The 21,338-nt window shown below is 40.2% G+C and overlaps 1 protein-coding gene across 2 annotated transcripts in view; it reads right to left on the minus strand.

Moving 5' to 3' along the window:
• Positions 1-1,000: 1,000 nt before the first annotated feature.
• Positions 1,001-21,338, minus strand: part of SETBP1 (SET binding protein 1) — a gene marked incomplete at both ends in the record, with an annotated part of 355,245 nt that continues 334,907 nt past the window's right edge. For both annotated transcript variants that reach the window (XM_080714810.1, XM_080714809.1), the window contains one exon: positions 1,001-1,590. In XM_080714810.1, coding sequence (XP_080570936.1) covers positions 1,001-1,590 — 590 coding nt within the window. The remainder of the gene's footprint in view (positions 1,591-21,338) is intronic.

Here is a 21,338-nt window from a genome sequence, read left to right on the forward strand (position 1 = left end):
GAGGCCTGTCAGCTATTCCATTTGCTGTGGGATATTAAAACCATGTTATTCTGCCTATTCCCGCGGATATGTTTTAAGTACAAAAATAACCTGGTTGACACGTGGGTCAACATATCCTTGGCTGCTCTGACTCACTTATTAAAAAGGCTCTAACAATACTGAGTATCTTTTTCACAATGATTGGGATTCAAAGCCAGGTTCCTTGGGACAGTGTGCCAAGGGCAAACTTTACAACACAGGTAAGGTTTACATTAGTTGTGTACCACGGCGTAGGGGAAGGTGCCAAGTTAAGAAAAAGATTCATGGAAATACAATGGGCAAAGGAAAAGCAGGACCAGACAATGCTAAAAGGCTAAAGTCGGTGTATGTTAAGATAGAGGAGGCATACGGAATAAGAATGTAGCTCTAAGGTCGCCTATCACTAGAATTTCCACCTTCTGATCACAGGATTCCATCTGAGAATTTGTATTGTTAACGGAAAGATTTAGGTCACCTGCTTATGATGTCGGTGCCCCAAAGCCTAGCTGGCAAACCAAGAGAAATAAGAATCGATGACGAGGAAGTGGGTTACTATAATGCCATGTGATAAGTCTGCAGCGGCTCCCTCCCCTTGGAATGTTTTCTAACGGAGGGTGCTTCCCTTTGACCTTCCTGGCCAGCTTATGAGATGGGAATGGAGGCCGCACCTGGACGTGCAGGTCAGGGGGCCTTCAGAGAGCACCGGCTTCCTCCTCCCGGAGGGGTCTTCTGCTGGCCCACACAGGATCCAGCCACACCGAAGAAGCCCCAGCTGGGCTGGGAACTGCCGTCCAGCACAGACAAGCTTCTTTGGAAGGTGTCCCCCTGCCTTTCTATCCCAAGAGCTCCCGGAGGCTCTGCCCATCGCCCGGCCCGCTTCCGCCCGCCAGCTTCTGGAGAGAGGGGCCCGGCGTCCCTGCAGCGGGGACTCGCCCTGGCCCTCCACCGACTCGGCCCCCAGCCCAGGTCCGGGCGCCCCCGCCTAGGGGAGCGCTTCGCTCTCCCCGCGCGCCTTCCTCTGCCTCTTGGCCTTCACCTCCTCCTCGGGGGGCAGCGGCTGCTGCGGGGGCGGCGGCGGGGGCGGCGGCTTGTGTTTCCGCTTCCCGCCCCGGGGGGTCTTGGGCAGCGGCGGGGGCGGCGGCGGCGGGGGCGGCAGCGGCGGCGGCGGCGGGGGCGGCAGCGGCGGCGCCTCGCGGGCCATGTGGATGACCGCCTCGATGGTGGCCATGACCGCGTCCTGGCCGGCGGCGGGCTCCAGCGCCAGCGGGCTCAGGCTGGGCTTCTGCCCGCGCTTGCTGGGCAGGTCGATGCATTTCTCCAGCACGGGCATTTGGTCCCGGGAGTCCTCGTCGAACTGGGAGGGCTGCTTTCGGGGACGCCCTCGCCTCTTCTTGACGAAGTTGTTGCCGGTCTTCGATTGTCTCTGCAGCCGCTTGGCCTTCAGGATCTTGTTCACGTGGTCCAGGTTCTTCTTGGTGGACAGGATCTTGGTGTAGTTACACATCTTCCGCACTTCGCACTGGATGGCTTCGATCTCCCGCCGCTTGAATCGCTTCTTCAGGGAGGAGCTGGCTGCAGGAAGAGGACAGAGGGAGAGAGAGTGAGCGAGCGCAGGGTGCAAGCTGCCCACGCCAGCCCTGCCACCCCCAACTGGCCTTTCATTTGGCTCTTCGAATTTAGCAGAATTAATGCTATAGGCATGACCCAGTACCTGCTATTGCCCCCTTTTCTTTATTGTGGTACTAGGGATTGAAGCCAGGGGCCCTACCTCTGAGATATACCTATTTTTATTTTTTTTAGATTTTCTTGTACCCCATATCTTAATGGGGTACAAGACGGTAGAGGTATACATGCACACGATATTCATTTAATCCCTTACCCAATTCCCACTCCATTCTTTTCCCACCTCCCTCCTTCTCATGTTTGGCTTAGTGATTGACTTTGATGTTTGTGAATATACATCATGTACAATAGAAAATCCCCCCCCCACCTCAGGTCGCCTTATTTGCTCATCTGTGGTTTCTCCTTCATCTAGAGTTCCCCCTGTGACCCCATTTCTCCCTAACTTCCACATATTAGGGAGAGCATCTGCTTTTTTTTTTTTTTCACTTTTTCTGACTAATATTACTTAGCATAATGTTCTCCAGTTCCATCCATTTCCCTGTAAATGACATAATTTTGTTCCTCTTTATGGCTGAGTAAAATCGCATTGTCTACATATCCCATAGTTTTGTAATTCATTGACCTGTTGATGGACATCTTGGCTGGTTTCATAATTTGGCAATTCTGAATTGTGTGGCTCTGAACATATATTAGTTTGTTATTTGGGGTATTTCCATTCTTTTGGGTAGATACCCAGAAGTGGTATTGCTGGATCATATGGTAGTTTGTTCCCATCCTTCATACTGTTTTTCAAAGTGGTTGCACTAATTTGCAGTCCCACCAACAATGTATTAGAGTTCCCACTTCTCCACATCCTCACCAGCATTTGTTGTTGTTTGTGTTTTGAATGATTGCCATTCTAATTGGAGTTAGGTGAAATCTCAGGGTAGTTTTGATTTGCATCTCTTTGATTACTAATGATGTTGAACATTTTTTCATACATTTATTGGCCATTTGAATTTCTGAAACAGGATATCACTAGGTTGCTGAGAGTCTTGTTAAATTGCTGAGACTGGTCTCAAACCCGAGATCCTCCTGTTTCAGCCTCTGAACTACTGGGATTACAGGCATGCATCACCATGCCTGGCTGATTTTTTTTCTTTATTAAACTTTGAAAATAATAAAAGTAAACATTGGCTGAATGTCTGTATATGTACAATTACGTTATTTACATTATTTCAATTATGATGCCTTGGCCTGGTGTAAAATAATTCTGCAGCTGAACCATTTTGGCTTAACTATCCCTACAGGAGAAGCTTATTTCCCAGAATACTCCAGTTGGGATGGCATCTTCTCTCAACATTTTCCTCAATCATGTTCTGTACTTTTCAAATGGCCCGATGATATCCAATTAACTAGTTCACCCTCTTAACTAGACCTTTTTAACTAGTTCACCCTCTTAACTAGACCTTCTAAACTAGTTCACCCTCTTAACTAGACCTTTTTAACTAGTTAACCCTCTGGGAACCTCAAGGAAAATACCAGACAGGTGTTTCTGTACCCCCTGACGGAGCCCTTGTTTGCAAAGACTCTTTTCTTGTGCTGGTGGCAGACACACCTCTGTTTTATAAGCTGAACTTCTCAGGAAGTCCTGTACTGCCGCCACTAAATGGCCTTCAGAACTGCTTCGTTTTGAAGTTCAGACACCATAAAGTGTGAATGGCTTCAAGATATATCCAGCCTTTCGCCCTTTATATCATCCTTTCTCTTTGTGGTGTTCATGAGCAGACACGTGTACCTGTGTATGCGCATGAACACACACACACACACACACACACACACACACACACACACACTCACTCTGTTCCTCCACACTGGCTACTCCCTTTAACCATTGGTAAACTTAAAAAATACATCCTCATTGAATTCTGATTTTCCCTAAACCTTCCACCCCAAGGAAATTCAATTAAAAGACACAGGACTAGAGGGAATGTATTTCATTTTAGCATCTTAGTTTGTAGCGCTTCCTTGTTTTTTTTTTTTTTTTTTTTTCATCTATTTGCAGAGAAACAGAGAAAATATCTTAAGGTAGAGAAAGAAAAAAGTGCGTAAAACACGCATGCTACTCTCACTTATTCTTGGGTACTCCCACTTCATTCTCTTCCCTGTCGCCCCATTTCTCCCTCACGCTGTGGCCATCACAGATCTCCAGGAGGGTTGCATTTGAAGTTATTTATGCCTCCAGCTTCATGGAGTGGGAAGCGCTGAGTTCCATGAGCCAGGTCAAAATGCTACTGCTTTTGGCCAAAGGTCGGCAAGACTGACTGAGCAATGGATAACTACCGAGAGATCTTTAAAACAAGTTGTAAAGATCAAAATAGAACAAAGCCAGAGCCAGCTTCTGACTATAAAAATAAAACTTTTGTAGTTAGTCTTGTAAAAAGTAAAGGTTGCTCAATTATCAGTTCTCAGACGCGGGGACAATTCTTGTCTGGCTTTTTGTCCCTTGCAGGGCCTAGCGTGGTGCCATGTACATGGACAGAATTTAAAAGTTGTGTCTGCGCTGACAAATCAGACTAATCTTTGGTGCCTTACTGTCAACATTCTTTAAAAGAGTTCCAGTTTGGATTTTTAAAAGCAACCACTGCAAATACAATGACACTCAAAGTCAGCAGGCATCTGCATCACAGGCAAGCAGTTTACCTTGTCCACCATAGTTCATGAGTAAAAGAAAAAACAGACAGAAATACTCCACAAAACTTCCAGCATTATTTCAAATACGGGATCCATTTGCCGTTTATCTCCTCTTCAGTTTGTATCAACTACTGAGGAGGAAAATACTATGTGATATTATAATACAGAATGCTAAGTATAAACTGAATATGTTGCCAGCTTGTAATACAGCACCCAAGTATAAAGTAAATAAATTAATTGACATTATTCACTGAATAAAGTTTGACTGAAATACCCCATCAGCTGGAGGTTATTTGGGGACAAATATCAATGGATTGGCCCTCTAAGAATTTTTAGTATATAAAAAAACACCAAAATCCTAATAAATAATATCATATATATGGATATGTATGTGTATATATATAATATATATTTTGGTGATACTGGGGATGGAACCCTTCTACCTCCGGGCTACACTCCCAGATCTATTTTATATTTTACTTGGAAACGGGGTCTCTTAAGCCAGCACGGCTGGGTTTGAACCTGCGCGATCCTCCTGTCTCCGCCTCCCAAGCGCGGGGATTAAAGCATGCGCCACCACGCCTGGCTAAATAATATTATATTTTTAAGTGTGTTATATGCTGCTTAACATTATGTCTTTGCAATAAAAATTGCTACTAAGTAAAAATTAATTCTGATCATATAATCCCATCAAATAACATGACCAACTCCTTTGTATCCACCAACCACATTTAATGGGTATTAATATGTTTTATTCTATTTTTCAAAAAATAAGATAAAGAAAGGAAAAATTAAGCTAAGTAATTGCTCTCAAATCTATTCAATTCCCTTCCCTTCATATGATTATATTTTTACTTTATTGAATATATGTGAATCCATACTGGTAAAAATTACATCTGAAACTACTTCATGTAGGAGCTGAGAATCCTTGCAGATTGTTGGCGGGAGTGTAAATTGGTACAATCAGTTTGGACAGTGATTGGACAGTAACTGTTAAAATATACAGGTTCAGTGCCCCAGTAATTCAATATATGAGCACCTTCTGGTGCTTTAAGGGGAAAGATGTACAAGGATGTCCCGTGGGGTTTAGTGTATGTTACAAAAAATAAAGGCAATGCAAATATTAACTAAAAGGCTACGAATCAATGGTGACACATTCGATAATGAAATTTTATGCATCTCTTAAAAAGGAAAGGCTGCTGGCCGGGCGTGGTGGCGCACGCTTGTAATCCCCGCGCTTACGAGGCAGAGACAGGAGGATGGCGCAGGTTCGAAGCCAGCTGCGCGTGCTGGCTTAGGAGACCCTGTTTCCAAAAAAAAAAAAAAAAAAAAATATATATATATATATATATATATATATATAAAATGGGTTTGGGAGTGTAGCCCGGAGGTAGAAGGGCTTCCAGGAACCCCAGTACCACCAAAAAAAAAAAAAAAAGAAAGGCTGCATATAAATATATCAGTGTGCTTAAATATAAACACGAGACAAGGAAAAATAAAAAGAAAAATAAAATTACAGAAGTAGTTGATACAAACTGAAGAGATAAACGGCAAATGGATCCCGTATTTGAAATAATGCTGGAAGTTTTGTGGAGTATTTCTGTCTGTTTTTTCTTTTACTCATGAACTATGGTGGAAAAGGTAAACTGCTTGCCTCTGATGCAGATACCTGCTGACTTTGAATGTCATTGTATTTGCAGTGGTTGCTTTTAAAAATCCTAACTGGAACTCTTTTAAAGAATGTGTATGTGTCGGTATATAATTTGTATGAATCTAAAAACACAGATTTTCTAAATTTTTATTTTATCTTCAATATTTAATGAAGTTTGCAGTGACCTCTGTGAAGGAAATCAACTTAAGCCAATGTCCTGGTGGAGGAGGTTTCAACATCTCCCTTCCAAAGCTACCTCATGGGACTTTTACTAAGCCTCTAGAGTAGGGTTGTCCAATAACATTTTCTGGAATGTTCTAAATTTTCTACATGTCTCCTACTTTAGCCACTAGCCACATGTGGTTTCCAAGGACTTGAAATGTGGCCAGGGTGACAGAGGAACTGAATTTTTAATTTAACTGTAATAGCTACGTGTGATCAGTGACTACTATATTGGGCAGCACAGCTCTGGACCAAAACACCTCAAAATACAGAGGACAGAGGGCACACGGGGATTCAGCGAGTAAAAAGGAGACTGCGGGAAAGTGTGTAAAACTAGAGAAGAAGTAGGAAACTAAAGGGACTTCAGATAAATGAGGAAAGAGATCAGGAGAATACTGAAAGGGGACTGGGGGAGAGGAATAAAGGAGGAGTGAGGATGCCAACTCAACAGTCATATTAATATATGAAGGCATCACTTCCAATCTCACTAACATGCCCAGGGAGGAAAGAGCAGGGAGCTGGGTAGGATACGGAAGGAAACACATCAATAGCTGTGTGCGTGCGTATTTGTGTTGTCAATAAAAGTATAAAAAATTTAAAACAAAAACCTATTGTCTCCAACAACTAAATGTCAGGGTGAATAGAGGGAGGGACTATAAATGAAAAACAGACTGAAGATATAAAATGAACTTATTTAGATGTCAATTTAAATAAAGTGTTTAAATTGAAAGAGATGGCGAAATAAATCCAAGTTTGAACCCTGCCTTGGCACTTCATATAATTATTGTTAATTTTCTTAGGTTGAGGTCATTGCATTATGAGCATACTTTTTTTTTTTGGTGGTACTGGGGTTCCTAGAAACCCTTCTACCTCTGGGCTACACTCCCAGACTTATTTTATATATTTTAAAATTTGAAAACAGGGTCTCTTAAGCCAGCGAGGCTGGCTTTGAACCTGGTGATCCTCTTGTCTCCACCTCCCAAGTATGGAGATTACAAGCGTGCGCCACTACGCCTGGCTATGAGCATACTTTTTTAGTACCTATCTTTTAGAAATGCACACTGAAATACTCATAGATCAAATTATATGCTACCATCTGAGATTGGCTTCATCTTTTTTTTGCAGGGGGGAGGGAGATGGCTGAGTACTACAGATTAAACCTAGTGGCATTCCACCTTCAAGCTATACCACAGCCCTATTTTATTTTGAAACAAGATTTCACTAAATTGCTGACAATCTCACTAGGTTACTGAGGCTGGCCTAAAACCTGCAATCCTCCTGTCTCAGCCAACCAAGTATTAGCATTACAGGTGTATGCCACAACACTCCGTTTTAGATTGGCTTCAAAATAGTAAGGAAGGGACGAACTGATGAAACATAATTGATCACGAGTCCATACTGCTGAAACTAACCAACGGGTACATGAAGTTTATTAATGTTTTGCCGACTTTGGTAAATGCTTGACATTTTCCAAAATACAAGGTTTAAAATTTTTTAATGTCATGTGGCAAAGAAAAGATAGTTCTTAGAATCCTTGGCCTGAATGGGGGGGTTCTGGTTTTCACTCTTTTGGTAGTTTCATTTCACCTACATAACTTATGGGGGATAAGACATGTGCTCATTAGAGGCATACTGCCACTATTTCTTTAGAAAGCTCAGCATGACTATTGCCCTCCTGGATTAATAAGAGAGGATGAATGAGTTCTCTGTGCTTTATGCTGTGACCAACTACACAAACATACATCATGAGCCAACCTCTACTGAAGGAACCAGGTGTTAAAACTTAGTATCCTCCTTTTTTGTGCATTGCAATCTTTGTTTTTTTTTTCACATCTACTGAACATCTGAACTTTATTTTGTCCTTATGCTTATTACAAAGACTTTCAGTTCAGACCCATTATCCTTGTGTGTGAACAAGAGCAGAGTGCAGCCTCCCAGAACCAACTTTGCATGGGGGGGAGCTGCAAATGAAGGTGAACTAGGGCGAAGCCTTTGGCCCCTCTGGGTCTCCCTTCATCTGTGACATTAGGTGAATGGACCTAGCTGCTCTCAAAAGTCCCTCTGGATTTAGAGATTTTTATAATTCTTCCCTATACTCATTATATATTGCCTTCCCAAAATGAAGGGTGGCTCTGTAAAACATTATTTCATCTAACAATTTTGAAATCCTAGTGTAGGGGGAGGGCTTTGGACTTGGCAGGGCTTGATATTCACAAATCTTTCTCCCTATTGCTTATGATTTCACTGTCTCTCTAAATGTTTACAGATTTTTCTCTCTTCAAATTGTTTCATTATTGGACAGTAATTTCTGGGCTCTTGCTCTAAGATTGATTCCATATTTGCTTTCCTCACTATAATTGTCCTATATCTTGCCTGCTCTTTGTTAGTTTTATAAAGAATAATTATGAGTGGCTCAGTAAAAATGTAAATTCATTTCTTCATAACTCTGAAATACAAATGGTCTGCTATAGCCATAAAATCACTATACAAATGGTTAAGCTGGTTTATGTCCAGATCTAGACTGATTTTTGACTTTTATGATCAAAGGGTTGGCTCATCAGTAGTTCATTGATTTTCCTGCATCTTTTATGATCAATGAAGAATGGGCTTAGTGGTGCTTTTTGTACGTGGACTGTGGACTTCTAGTATAAACACTGTGAGAAAAGCCTAGGGCCAACAAGGCTTAGGTACATAGAAGGTTCCCAAGAATTGGCGCTCATGTTGGAAGACTGTACTTTTGCTCATGTGCAAAGCACATTGTGATTTTACAAAATTTGAGTGGGTGGGGTAAGTTTATTCCTGGATTTCTGATAAATTTTTCTTGCTATCTGAATGCCCATAAGGAGAGATGGATAATAGGGAAGATTTAACTGCCTCAAGTTGAGTTGCGCTCCAGGGTGAAGAGAGGTAGAAGACCGTCTGCCTCAACCAAGAGGGCTGTACAGTATGGTCCCAGGCACCTGTAATCCCAGTACTTAGAAGGCTAAGAAAGGAGGATTGCAGATTTGAAGTTAGCCATGGCAACTTAGCAAGACCTTCAGCAACTCAGAGTGACTTTGTGGGTGTAGCTCAGAGGTGGAATGACCTCAGTGGGACTTGCTTTGTGTGCTGATAAATGTTAGGTTCCTTACATGCAAAGGCCACATCTTTTCTCTGTGCTTTTACAGTTCCTAGCAGAGGTCCATCCATACCATAGTAAATGATCTGGTACATCTTACAAGTTCCGTAAATACAAGCTCAGGGAAATTCACTTGTGTTGTATTCTCCAATGAAAATTGTGCTTTTTTTTTTTTATACTTTGTACTTGAGTTTGACTCAGTGATGGTCCTTTATATTCCTAATGATGCTTAATTTTTTTAATGGGAGAGATGAGGCAAACTGCTGTGGCATGTAAATTTTCTTTCTCTGTCTTGTGAATTTAAATTAACCTTTCATGGTCCTGGCAATAAAAGCTCTTTTGGAAAAGATGACATGCTGCCTCTTCTCATAGGACCCCTGCAAACAGGGACCATGTGAGCGGCTGCTGGTTATCAATACAGGTACTAGAGAACTGGTCTCTGCTGGTTATCAACACATGTGCTAAAGAACTGGCCTCCATGTTCAGAGCCATGATTTAGAATTAAGAGTTAGCAGATATAGGGAATTTATCATGACAGGTCAGTGTTTGCCTTAATATACTTGGAGTTTCTTTGCAGCTGTGACCAACTTATTTTTAATTAATTAATTTATTTATTTATTTTTGGTGGGACTGGGGTTCCTGGAAACCCTTCTACCTCCAGGCTACACTCCCAGATCTATTTTTATACTTTATTTTGGAAACAGGGTCTCTTAAGGCAGCGTGACTGGCTTCAAAATTGCACGATCCTCCTGTCTCCGCCTCCCAAGCGCAGGGATTACAAGCGTGCGCCACCATGCCTGGTGTGAACAACTTATTTAAAGCACAGTGGGTACTTAACTACTCAACCACAGCTCCCTCTGAAGTCCATTGTGAAAGAGCATCCTATCTTATCTGGGATGATGTGGAAGACTCTGGTCATTGTGCCACTCCTGTTTCACAGTTTTCCTGGGACAAAGTAGGAGGTGAGGTGGGCAGTTTGGCTGAGAGAGATGAAGTAGGGGAGTATGTAGGTATGAGTAGGGATATGTGTATGTGCTCTGTAGTGGGAAAGACCACCAGACAGGGAACACCTCCCTAGACCTATTTGGAGACATTAATGGGGTTAGAGATTTATAAACTTGTTTGCTCTCTGCCCAGGCAACATTGGCCACCTTTCACCTCCTCTCTGCATATGAAATAATGGGTTACCTGTCACATTCGGAATATGAGGCTTCTGAGAGAAGAGGATGGACCATGCACACTCAAGGGGTTTATGGGGTACCTCCTCAGTTTGTTGATTTGAGGATGTTGTCAATGTCCTACAAAAGTCCTTAAATCTGCAAATTAAAAAATCTTATAAACAGCAGGGCTTGGTGGTGCATGCTTGTGAATCCTCATACTTAGGAGACTGAGACAAGAGGATTACAGGTTCATGGCCAGCCTCCGCTACTTAGTGAGGTCTTCCACTACTTATTTTGAAACTCTGTTTCAAAGTAAAGAATAAAAAATAGAGCTGGGGGTGTAGCTTGGAGGAAGAATGACCCTGGGATCAGTCCCCAATTCCGAAAAAAGACCCCTATAAACAGAGCTAACTTTCAAATGAAGCCTTTCAGAGATTTGGACTCATTAAAAATGTGATGCTTCCTCATTTGCAAGACCATCTAATTGTTAATAAGGAAGATGATTAGCCAAGTTTCAACAAACTTGCTTAGTTGATGAATGAAATTACAAAATGATAGTACAATTTCTGCACAGTCAATAATACACTTTCCTTTTTTTCTACATCTATGTAAAATATTCTTGAAATTACAACATCTACTAACAACAAATACTGAAACCATCTGAATTCAGAATTGGACCTTCCAATTAATTTTTCACAATGCAAAGAAAAAAATTCATAACAAGTATGCAAACTTAGTAATCTGGGCCTCCTTAAGACATTATTATATACATTAAAATTATTAAAATCTTTTACAGCAGCAAAAATGTTTTTATTTGCCGGGCGTGGTGGCGCACGCTTGTAATCCCCGCGCTTGGGAGGCGGAGACAGGAGGATCGCGCAGGTTCGAAGCCAGCTGTGCTGGCGTAAGAGACCCTGTTTCAAAAATATAAAATAGGTCTGGGAGTGTAGCCCGGAGGAAGAAGGGCTTCCAGGAACCCCAGTACCACCAAAAAAAAAAAAAAAAAAAAAAAAAGAAAAATGTTTTAAAGTTATTCTTAAAATATTATTTATTTTAAGTTTTTCTGACCTTTTCTTAAATATATTTTTATTGATGCATTATAGTCAAACATCTTAATGGAATAAAAACTTGTGGAGATATACATGCACACATCACCCAATTAGCCTTTATTATATCCTCATCCCATTCTTTCCCCCTCCCTCGTTCCCATGCTTGATTTTGATATGTTTGTTTAGTGATTGACTTTGATATGTTTGTTTAAATATATCATGTGCTTTAAAGAATTTCCATCTTCCCCCCTTCCATCTCTTTAGATAGTTCATTTTAATTGCTCCTCTTAGGGCCCCTTACTTCAACTAGAGTTCCTCCTATTACCCATTTCTCCCTAGTTTTCACATATTAGGGAAAGCATCTGATTTCTTATTTTTTGTGACATTTCCCTGTAGATGCCATAATTTTGTTCTCCCTTTTGGCTGGGTAAAAGTCTATTGTGTACATATCCCATAGTTTTGTAATCCATCCATCTGTTGATGGACATCTTGGCTGGTTCCATAGTTTGGGAATGATGAATTGTGCATCTATGAACATAGATACTTGTGCATTGGTTTGGTAGTTAAACTGTAATTAATCGGGTGTGGAGAAGTAGAAACTCTAATGCATTATTGGTGGGATTGCAAATTAATGCAACCACTTTTAAAAACAGCATGGAAGATCCTCAGAAGAATGAAAATGAACTTACCATATGACCCAGCAGTACCATCTATAGGTATCTGACCTTTTTAGAGTTTGTGGTTTAAAAAAGAGCGAATGTATTTCATGTATATACTTAAGGAGGGGGCAACTATTCAAACTTATGTTACTGAGATCACTACAGAATCAGAAAATTTAGAGTCCACTGCCATAAAAGTTTCCTTTCTTTTCCTTAAAATCCTGAATAATTTATACATTTACTTAGCATTTATTTCCAAAGGATCTTAACTTTCTATAAGCTCATGGCTGAGAAACATTAAAACTTGCTAAAGACAGATACATGTGTGCTGTTTTTCATATCCCTCAAAACAAAGAGCATAAATCCTGTCTCATCATAGATGCCTGGTTAGTATTTCCTGCTGGATTATAATTCCTAGAGATAAAGCTTGGATAACAATGTGTATATTGCTTAGACCACTATTCATTGAACTGTAAGCAACTGCATAGTACTCAGAAGAGTGTCCTACTCACCTACTTATCTTCCACATTGACATTTGATGATAACATTTTTTCTTTTTGTGGTGTTGGCAATTGAACCAAGGGGCCTTTTACCTCTGAGCCACTCTCCCAGCCCTATCTTATTTTTTATTTGGAGACAGGGTCTCCCCAAATTGCTAAAAGCTAAGCTGATGAGACTGGCTTGGAACTTGTGATCCTCCTGTCTCAGCTTCCCAAGTGATCGGGTGACAAATGTAGGTCACCACACCCGGCTGGCATTTTTTATTTAGTTAGGCAATTCTGAGGTGTTGGCCCCTATATTTTCAGAATCTTTGAACCTCTCATGAACCTGTGGGGGTGGGAGGTTGGAGGGATGGACAAGTCACCTGTAGCATTGGACAAAAATAATAGTAAGCCCCTTGAGAGAGCCTGAGCTGAGTAAGAACATGGCTATGTTGCTCAAGAGACCACTATTGAAGGTAACCAAATTTTGGCAGGCCTGAGAAATATGAATCAATGAGAGCCCAGAGATCAGAAAAGAAGTGAAACAGGAAGATTATAGCTCCCTAATAGTGCACCACACCTAGATTTACCAGTGCACTGTGCAATTCATCCTGGGATAGCCATAAAGGACAAAGAGAAGAGGCCTTTCAGTGCAGGAGGTTTTCTGGAGTTAAATTTTTAGGGTCAGAGTTGCTTCCTTAGGTTTTTCTGTTAAGGATGAATTGGAAGTAGTGCTGCATTGAAATGGAAGGAGACCAGGGCCATTTAGCCCTTCTCTGTTCCAAAAGACTTTGGGTTTTGTTTGTTGTAATATGAATGAAGCCCCAGCACAGTAACTAGACAACATGGGAGGGTGGATGGAAGTGGAGTTAATGCCAGAAAGCTGAGCTACATCTGCTAAGTCTCACAGTATGCCAGTTGGCCACACAGTGGGGGTGGGCACACCCTCTCAAAGGGCTCTTTATATTTCTATTTTTCTGTCCTCTTAAATCTGGTATATCTTTATCCTTAACCATAAATATCATCCCTTATATAATACTTTATTACATATGCATGTTCTTACCTGATTGTGAGAGATTTTCTTTCTCTTTTGTAAATCTTGAAAAAAATTAAAATGAAAAGAATACAGAAGAAAAGAGCCATATACTGACTTGAGCTTAAGAAAATGTCTGTCTTTTAAACATGTAGGCTCAGATGATATAAATCCTTGTTGGCCATGCTAGAACTTCAAGAGCTACATAAAATACTAGATATCTATGCTTTGTTTTCTTCTTGGTCTCAACAATAATGGCATTTGCATATGTAACACTCAGGCTTATTGTTGGCCACCTGATACAAAACATGTTGACCAGGACGTTAGAAGAATGAGGTTCTAGTCTTATTGCCCCCAGTTATGTGTCTTCAGACAAATTTCGTAGTCTCATGGAAGGATCCTTATTTCTGAATAAATGTGACCTGTAAAAGGTCATAGACTTCCAAGTCTTCTTAGTTCTAGGTAAGAGACCCTCAAATTCTTTATCATCTCATGAGGTAAATCCAAGACTATGTTCTGTTTGGGTCTTCCCCCTCTAGAGGCTTTATCATATGCCAAAGCTCAGTTTAAATTTTGGTGCTCAGTATTGGATTGATTTTCTAAGTATGAAATAAAATGAGACGTGGTGCTGCAGGTTGTAATCTCAGTACTTGGGAGGTGAAGAAAGGAGGACCACAGGTTTCAGGCCAGTACATGTATCTTAGCAAGTCCCTCTTTCAAAATAAAATTGACTAGGGGTCTAGCTCAGAGTAGAGCATCCCTGGGTTCAACCCCAGTACCATGGGTGGGGGTGGGGTCAAAAAAATTGAGTTTATTAATTTCTGTCATCAGACAGCACTGCATTTATATGAATAAATGCTGAAATAAAAAAGAAAACCTTGCCGGGTGTGGTGGTGCACGCTTGTAATCCCAGCGTTCGGGAGGTGGAGACCAGGGGATCATGGCTTGCGATAGCCTCAGCTACTTAGTGAGGCCCTTCGCAACTCAAAAAGACTAAAAACTAGGGCTGAGGGTGTAGTTCAGAGGTAGAATGCCCCTGGGTTCCATCCTCAGTACTGAAAAAATAAATAAATAAATAAAAGAAAAGAAGGAGAGATTTTTAAAACAACACTATTGGCTATTTAAAATAAGGGCTCCATTATTTCCCTTATAAATGTTTGCATATAAATGGTCACCAGTTCTGGCCATTGCTATATGGAAGTGGTTTTTGATTAAAACGCAAGCTTCCATTTAAATCTGCAAAGTTTAATTTTACTGTTTTTTTTTTTTTGTCTTGTGCTCTTCTCTGTTGTGAAAGTTTTTAATTTTATTTTCTCAGAGTACTCAGAGTTCTAGGTATTCCCAAGGGCCTTGATAGTCTGAGAGTTAATGACCGTTCCTTTCAGTCCTCCTGAGCTTGATTCAAGTGACTCAAAGCCATGACATTGTTCTTCTTATTGAAGCTTTTTTTTTAAATGTCAATTTATACAATAAAGTATCCTTGTATTCTTCATAAAAAAAAAAGTATAAGCAATTATACCCATTGCCTGAGACTTTCACATATTGTTGTATCTGTCTGCTTAGTAGATGATGGATGTACCCCAGATACAATAACTCTGCTTTGCTACAGGTGTGTGCCCAATTCTATTATTTCTGTCAGTGACAAAGAGGATACTGCAGCTGATGTTGGATAAGGACAAAGTCTCACATTTTCCTTTTATCCAGAGGCAACTCTCCTTCCACCATGGGAGGAAAAAAAAAGACGCGAAACAAAATAATACTTGGTGTCCAGAACTTCCAAATTTCTACTGGGATTCAGTGTGTAATTCAGTATTAAAGCTCTTTATTAATAAATTACACTTGAGTATATCTGGCCTATTCTTTAAAGCTCCACACAAGTCCTCTTCCTAAAATCTGTCCATATTCTCCCCTTACCACTGCTCCCATCTCTCTGAGGACATTTCACTTAATTTGCCTTTTTCTAGGATTATGGAAACAATCTAAATTTATCTGTCATCTGAAACTGTGGTTTCCTAAGGGACCAGGACCATGTCTTGGCAGTCCTTACTCATGCCTGGAACAGATGTTCATGGAGCCCCACTTTGTATCAGTCACTGTGTGAGGCAACGAATTCTCTTCCCCTCTCCCACGAACAGCTCAGAGCTCAGCCAACTCACTTCACATGAAATCTGTCCATGTGACTTGACCTAAACCAGCACTTACCATCTATTTTTTAAAATCTGTGTGTGAGACATAAAAGGATTTTTTGATGGAGAGTCAAATCATTATAAATTCAGTTAGACCCTTATATATTTCAGGTGTTCACTATTCTCCTCAGAGAACCATTCACTGTTTGGAATCTCCAAGCTAGACCCAAAGTACTGGAAAATGTAAATGATAGCCAAACTGCTGCACAAGAGAAGTAGAGTTTCAGTGAGAAGAACACAGATCACAGACAGAAATTAAACTTGGAAACTATTAAGAGCCACTACAAAAGCCAATTTGAACATTTCAAGTTGCAGGTTGATCAGAACTGTGGGTCTCTGCAAGTCTTGGCAAGTATATCTACATTCGTGTTCTAAGCATGGTGGCACACACTTGTAATTCCAGTCCTTGAGAATTTGAGACATGAGGATCACAAATTTGAGGTCAGCCTCAGAACTTTGTGAGACCCTCAACAGCTTAGCAAGAGTCTGTTTCAAAACTTAAAAAGGCCAGGGTGTAGCTCAGAGGTAGAATACCCCTAGATTAAATCCCCAGTACCCCAAAACAAAATGAAACACAAAACTATGTTTCATGTGGAAAAAGAATATATATTCATATACATATTAATTGTCTAACCACGAAAACTTACACACATATATAAAGCAAAAACATATGTATATGTAAAACCAAAACACAGCTCATGTGTGTTTACATACATATATGTATATATACACACGAGAGAGGTAGAATGTGATGTGCCTTTTTATATTTTTATTTATTTTTATTAATTTTTTGTTGGTGCATTGTATTTATACATCATAATGAGGTAAAAAAAACTTGTGTGGGCATAAATGCACACATCACCCAGCCAGCCCCCACCCAGTCCCCACCTCAATCCCTCCCCATCCCTCCCTCCCATGCTTGGTTTAGTGGTTGACTTCGATATGAATAAGTACATCATGCGCTTTAAAGCGTTTCCATTTTCCCACCTCCCATCCCCACAGTTAGGCTGCCTTATTTGCTCCTCTATAGGACCTCTTTTTCACCTGGAGTTCCTCCTATGACCCCATTCACCCTAGCTTTCACATATTAGGGAAAACATCCGATTCCTTACTTTTTGTGACTGACTAATCTCACTTAGCATAATGTCCTCAAGATCCATCCATTTCCCTGAAAATACCGCAACTATTTTTTTTATGGCTGAGTAAAATTTCATTGTGTATATATCCCACACTTTTGTAATCCATTCATCTGTTGATGGACATCTTGGTTGATTCCACAGTTTGGCTATGGTGAATTGTGCAGCTATGAACATAGATACACATGCATTAATTAGTTTGGTAGCTTGTTTACTTTCTTTTGGGTAGATACCCAGGAGTGGTATTGCTGGATCAAATGGTAGATTTGTTCCCATTTGTCTGAGGATTCTCCATACTGTCTGATGTGCCTTTTTAAAAGCATATGTTATTTTTCAGAGAGTTTTAGGTTCTCAGGAAAGCTGAACGGAAGGTACAGAGGTTTCCTGTATACCTCCTTGCCCCAACATATGCACAGCTTCTACCATGAATGGTCTTTTCATTGCCAAACATTTTGATCCGGATTATAATGTCTGATTGTGAGGAGGGGTCATATGTTCTTTTGGCAAGTATATCCACATTCTTGTTCTGAGCACTAAACCAGTAGATTTTTTTTTCAGAAAAGAAGTTATTGTTTTAATTTTTTGTTCTTTTATTTTCAAATATATGCTTGGACAGACTCAACACAGCAAATACATTTAGTCAATTTAAGATTTGACAATCTGAAAGGAAAAAGCTCATTCATCATCTTTCTTTTTTAGAGACTATAGATTATTGGCTCCTATACCATGTGGCTCAGATTCTAGGAAAAGTTAGTGTAAACAAACCCAAGTTACGATGCATGGAGTAAGAGAGTGAGTCATAAACAAAACACAGACATATGCTCTCATATAAATAAGGGCCTGGATCATCAGCTTCCAAAGTCTGCTTCCCATTAATTACACAACAAAATGAATTTTCCATATGCAAAGCCCAGACCACTTAACCAGGAGACAAAGACCAGGATTGTGGGCATTTAGGCATGAATAAAGCCGGATTTCAAAATAAGGAAAGTCCTCTCAAAATATCTTCAGGCATGAAAAGACAAGAAAATTCCTTAGAGGAGTGTTTTTGTGAAATGGAACTATACTCAAGTACCATAGGATTACCTCCAGGGAGGCTGATCTGGGTCTCCTGCTGAACTGACTGACAGAATGGCAGGCTTCTCTGTTGTTCAGAGTTTGGTCATCTTTTGGGGATAAGCCCTGGGTCCAGAATACACAGAGTGTTCATACCTCTTGTGGGGACCATCACTCCTGTGTCAGTACTTTCTCTCTGGCTTTAAGACTTTTCATTGGCATTACCAATTCATGTTTCCTGATTGTCTTATAAAGGCTATCAATTGTCCTTTAGTTTAAAAAGGTATCTGAGAAATGCAATTCCTGGACAAGAAGATTGTTCAACAGTTTGAATACTCTTGAGAGAGGTAGAAATTAGCTGAGTTCTTTTCTTGTGTTTCCTTCAAAATAAGATTTCATAAAACATTTCTCCAGACTTGTTGCAATAGACATTAAAATAACAGATGAACTTTAGACCTCCGAGGAAGAGATAGAAAGGGCTTTTTCTTTTTCTAGTGGAGATGGGTGTTTCTCATTCATTTACTCAGTGATTATTTATGTCACATCGGTACCTTGGATCATATCTTGGGCCATAAGTAGAATGCTAAATGAAACCAAAAGAAAGGGGAAATAGCTAGCATTTGGGGAAACCTGCAATGCAAGGCTGCAGTAGTTCACACACAAGAACAGCCCACTTAAGTGCCTTCATGTCCCTATTGAACCGAGATGAAAATGAAGACCTCTAAGGCTAAGAATCTTTCCAAGGGCACACACCTTAGTACTGTGGCCTCAACAATTCAAGCAAGAGCCAACCTATTTCAAAGCCAGCTGCATACTGTATTTCCTTATAAAAGCAAAGAAGACAGGGAGCTAGAGATAAAGAGTAAGAAAAGCTGGGTAACCCTGTCCATTTGCTACTACTAGCTACATTGAAGTGCTGAAGTCGCTCAGTTTCACAATCTCAAAAGCCTTTTCAAACACCCTGATTCCACAATTAAATAACAGAAAGAATTACTACATATTGCATATGCTCTTGCATCTACACTGTTTTTCTGTATATTGTTTCGATCCAGTTCAAAGCTTTCAATAACTCCCTGTAGGGAGCAGAGTCAATATAATCTCATTATGAATATGCAATTATTAAAAATCCTAAAAAATGCAAAATTCAAATCACCTTTGCTCACCAGCATTTTAGATAAAGGCTATTCAACCAGTTTACTGAGGGAAATTAGTCAGGATTATAATGTAGTTCAGTGTGGTTTGAAAGGAATGCAAAGGTAAAGTTAAGAGAATATATTCTATCATATAATGGGTACGGTAAATGTTATTCTGATCCATCTATTTGTTGCCAGATAGAAGTCAGAGCACATAGATACAAGAGAGTTTGTGTTTCAAAAAGCCAGACATATTATTATATAAATATTGTGATATTTACAGCTGCTAATTAATTTTTTAGAAACCGATAACACTATCAAAATACAGCTGAAGACATCTCAGTGCACAGCTGACATTTTTTTACCACCGCCGTCACAATAGCATCAGGCCTCTTTTTAGAACTTCAGGCCCTTCATGACTGACCGACCCCAGACTTCTCTTCAGCCTCATTTGCCATTATTGCACAAAACCAGGCAGAACTAAAATCAGAAACTAAGTTATCTAAGTTAGTTTAGATTCTGTTCATGTATTTCTTGTACTTTAGCCCATTCTTGGATATCTGGCTCACACCTCTCTTCCAAGATCATCTTGCCGTCCTCCGAACTTCCTTAGGACCACGGTGCTGAGACACGAATGACACGTGGATCACTCAGTCAGAGCTGTTAGCATGTCAGGTTTTTATTCAATCTATTCTTTCACTGACAATGTAACGATTATTACTCCTGTCGGGCCAGTAAAATGTAATAATGCAAAAATTAAAAAAATAAAACAAAAACAAACAAAAACCCCCATCTATTCTTTTAAAAGTAGGACTTGTCATCTCATGCTTTAGAGACAGTTCTCAATGATGTGTGAACTTTCCCCTAGAGGAAGGGGCTAATTTTCTGCTTACATACATCACTTATAGCACTGAGTGCATATGGCAGGAAGCTTAAAAATTGACAACTTGTAACAAAAATATTTAATAATTTGGTAAAAATATTTATAGTTTGCATAATGCAGATGTTTGAGTAAGATGAGCTTCATGTAGCAACTAATGCCCTAAAGGACTGGGAGCTGGAACTATGTGAGATAAGGGTATTGGGATGGGTAGTAAGGATACAGGTTTTTTTTTTTTTAATTTGGATTGTTTTTATTTTTGTTCCTTAATATCTAGTAGAACTTTCCTACCATATATCTGGGTGTGATATTTTCTTTTTTACTGCCAGATAAATTTCTTTAATGGCCCTAGAAGTATAAATATAAGATTAGGACTTTGTACTGGAGGTTGAATTTAAAGGTCTTCTATCTCCCAGCTACACCCTAGTCCTTATTTACTTATTTATTTAATTTTTTCAGTACTGGGGATGGAATGCAGGGACATTCTACTTTCAAGTTACACCCCAACCTATTTTTTTATTCTTTATTTTGAAACAGGGTCTCGCTGAGTTACAAAGGGCCTCACGCAGTAGCTGAGGCTGGCTGCAAACTGCAGTCTTCCTGTCTCAGCCTCCCAAATGCTGGAATTACAAGCGTGCATCACCATGCCTGGCTCCTAGGCCTTTTATTTTAAAAAAAAATTGTTTTGAAAAGGGTCTCACTAAGTTGCTGAGGATTATCTCAAACCTGTGATCCTCTCGTTTTAGCCTCTTAAGTAGTAGGGTTACAGATGTGTATGCCCAGCTGAAGGTACTGTTTGCTAAAGGACCGTTAAGGATGTTATGATCTGAATCACAGAATGATAGGATTGAATCACAACCCAGCAGGACTTAATTTCTTACACGAGAGCAGCCCTTAAGTTTTCAATAGGTGACACATGTTTTCACCTGCTATTTCATTTTACCTTGCCACTACATAAAAGGCAGAAATTACTGTCCCCATTTCACTGGTGAGAAAACCAAAGTCTCAGTAGGACTCAGTGACTTACATAAAGGAATGAATTAAAAAGTGCTGCAGTGTTACAATGACAATTCCATAATCACCCTGATTTTTTTGTTTTGTTTTAAGGGTCTGGGGGTGGAACCCAGGGTCATTCAACCTCCAAGCTATACCCCTGCCCTATTTTTTATCCTTTACCCTGATCTTTGAATTCCAAATCCAGTTTCTAATCAGCCTTGGTGTGTTGGCAGAAAGAGATTGATCTTCCTAATTCCTCGTCT

Source organism: Muscardinus avellanarius (assembly GCF_963383645.1).
Source record: "Muscardinus avellanarius genome assembly, chromosome: 17".
Lineage (NCBI taxonomy): Eukaryota > Metazoa > Chordata > Mammalia > Rodentia > Gliridae > Muscardinus > Muscardinus avellanarius.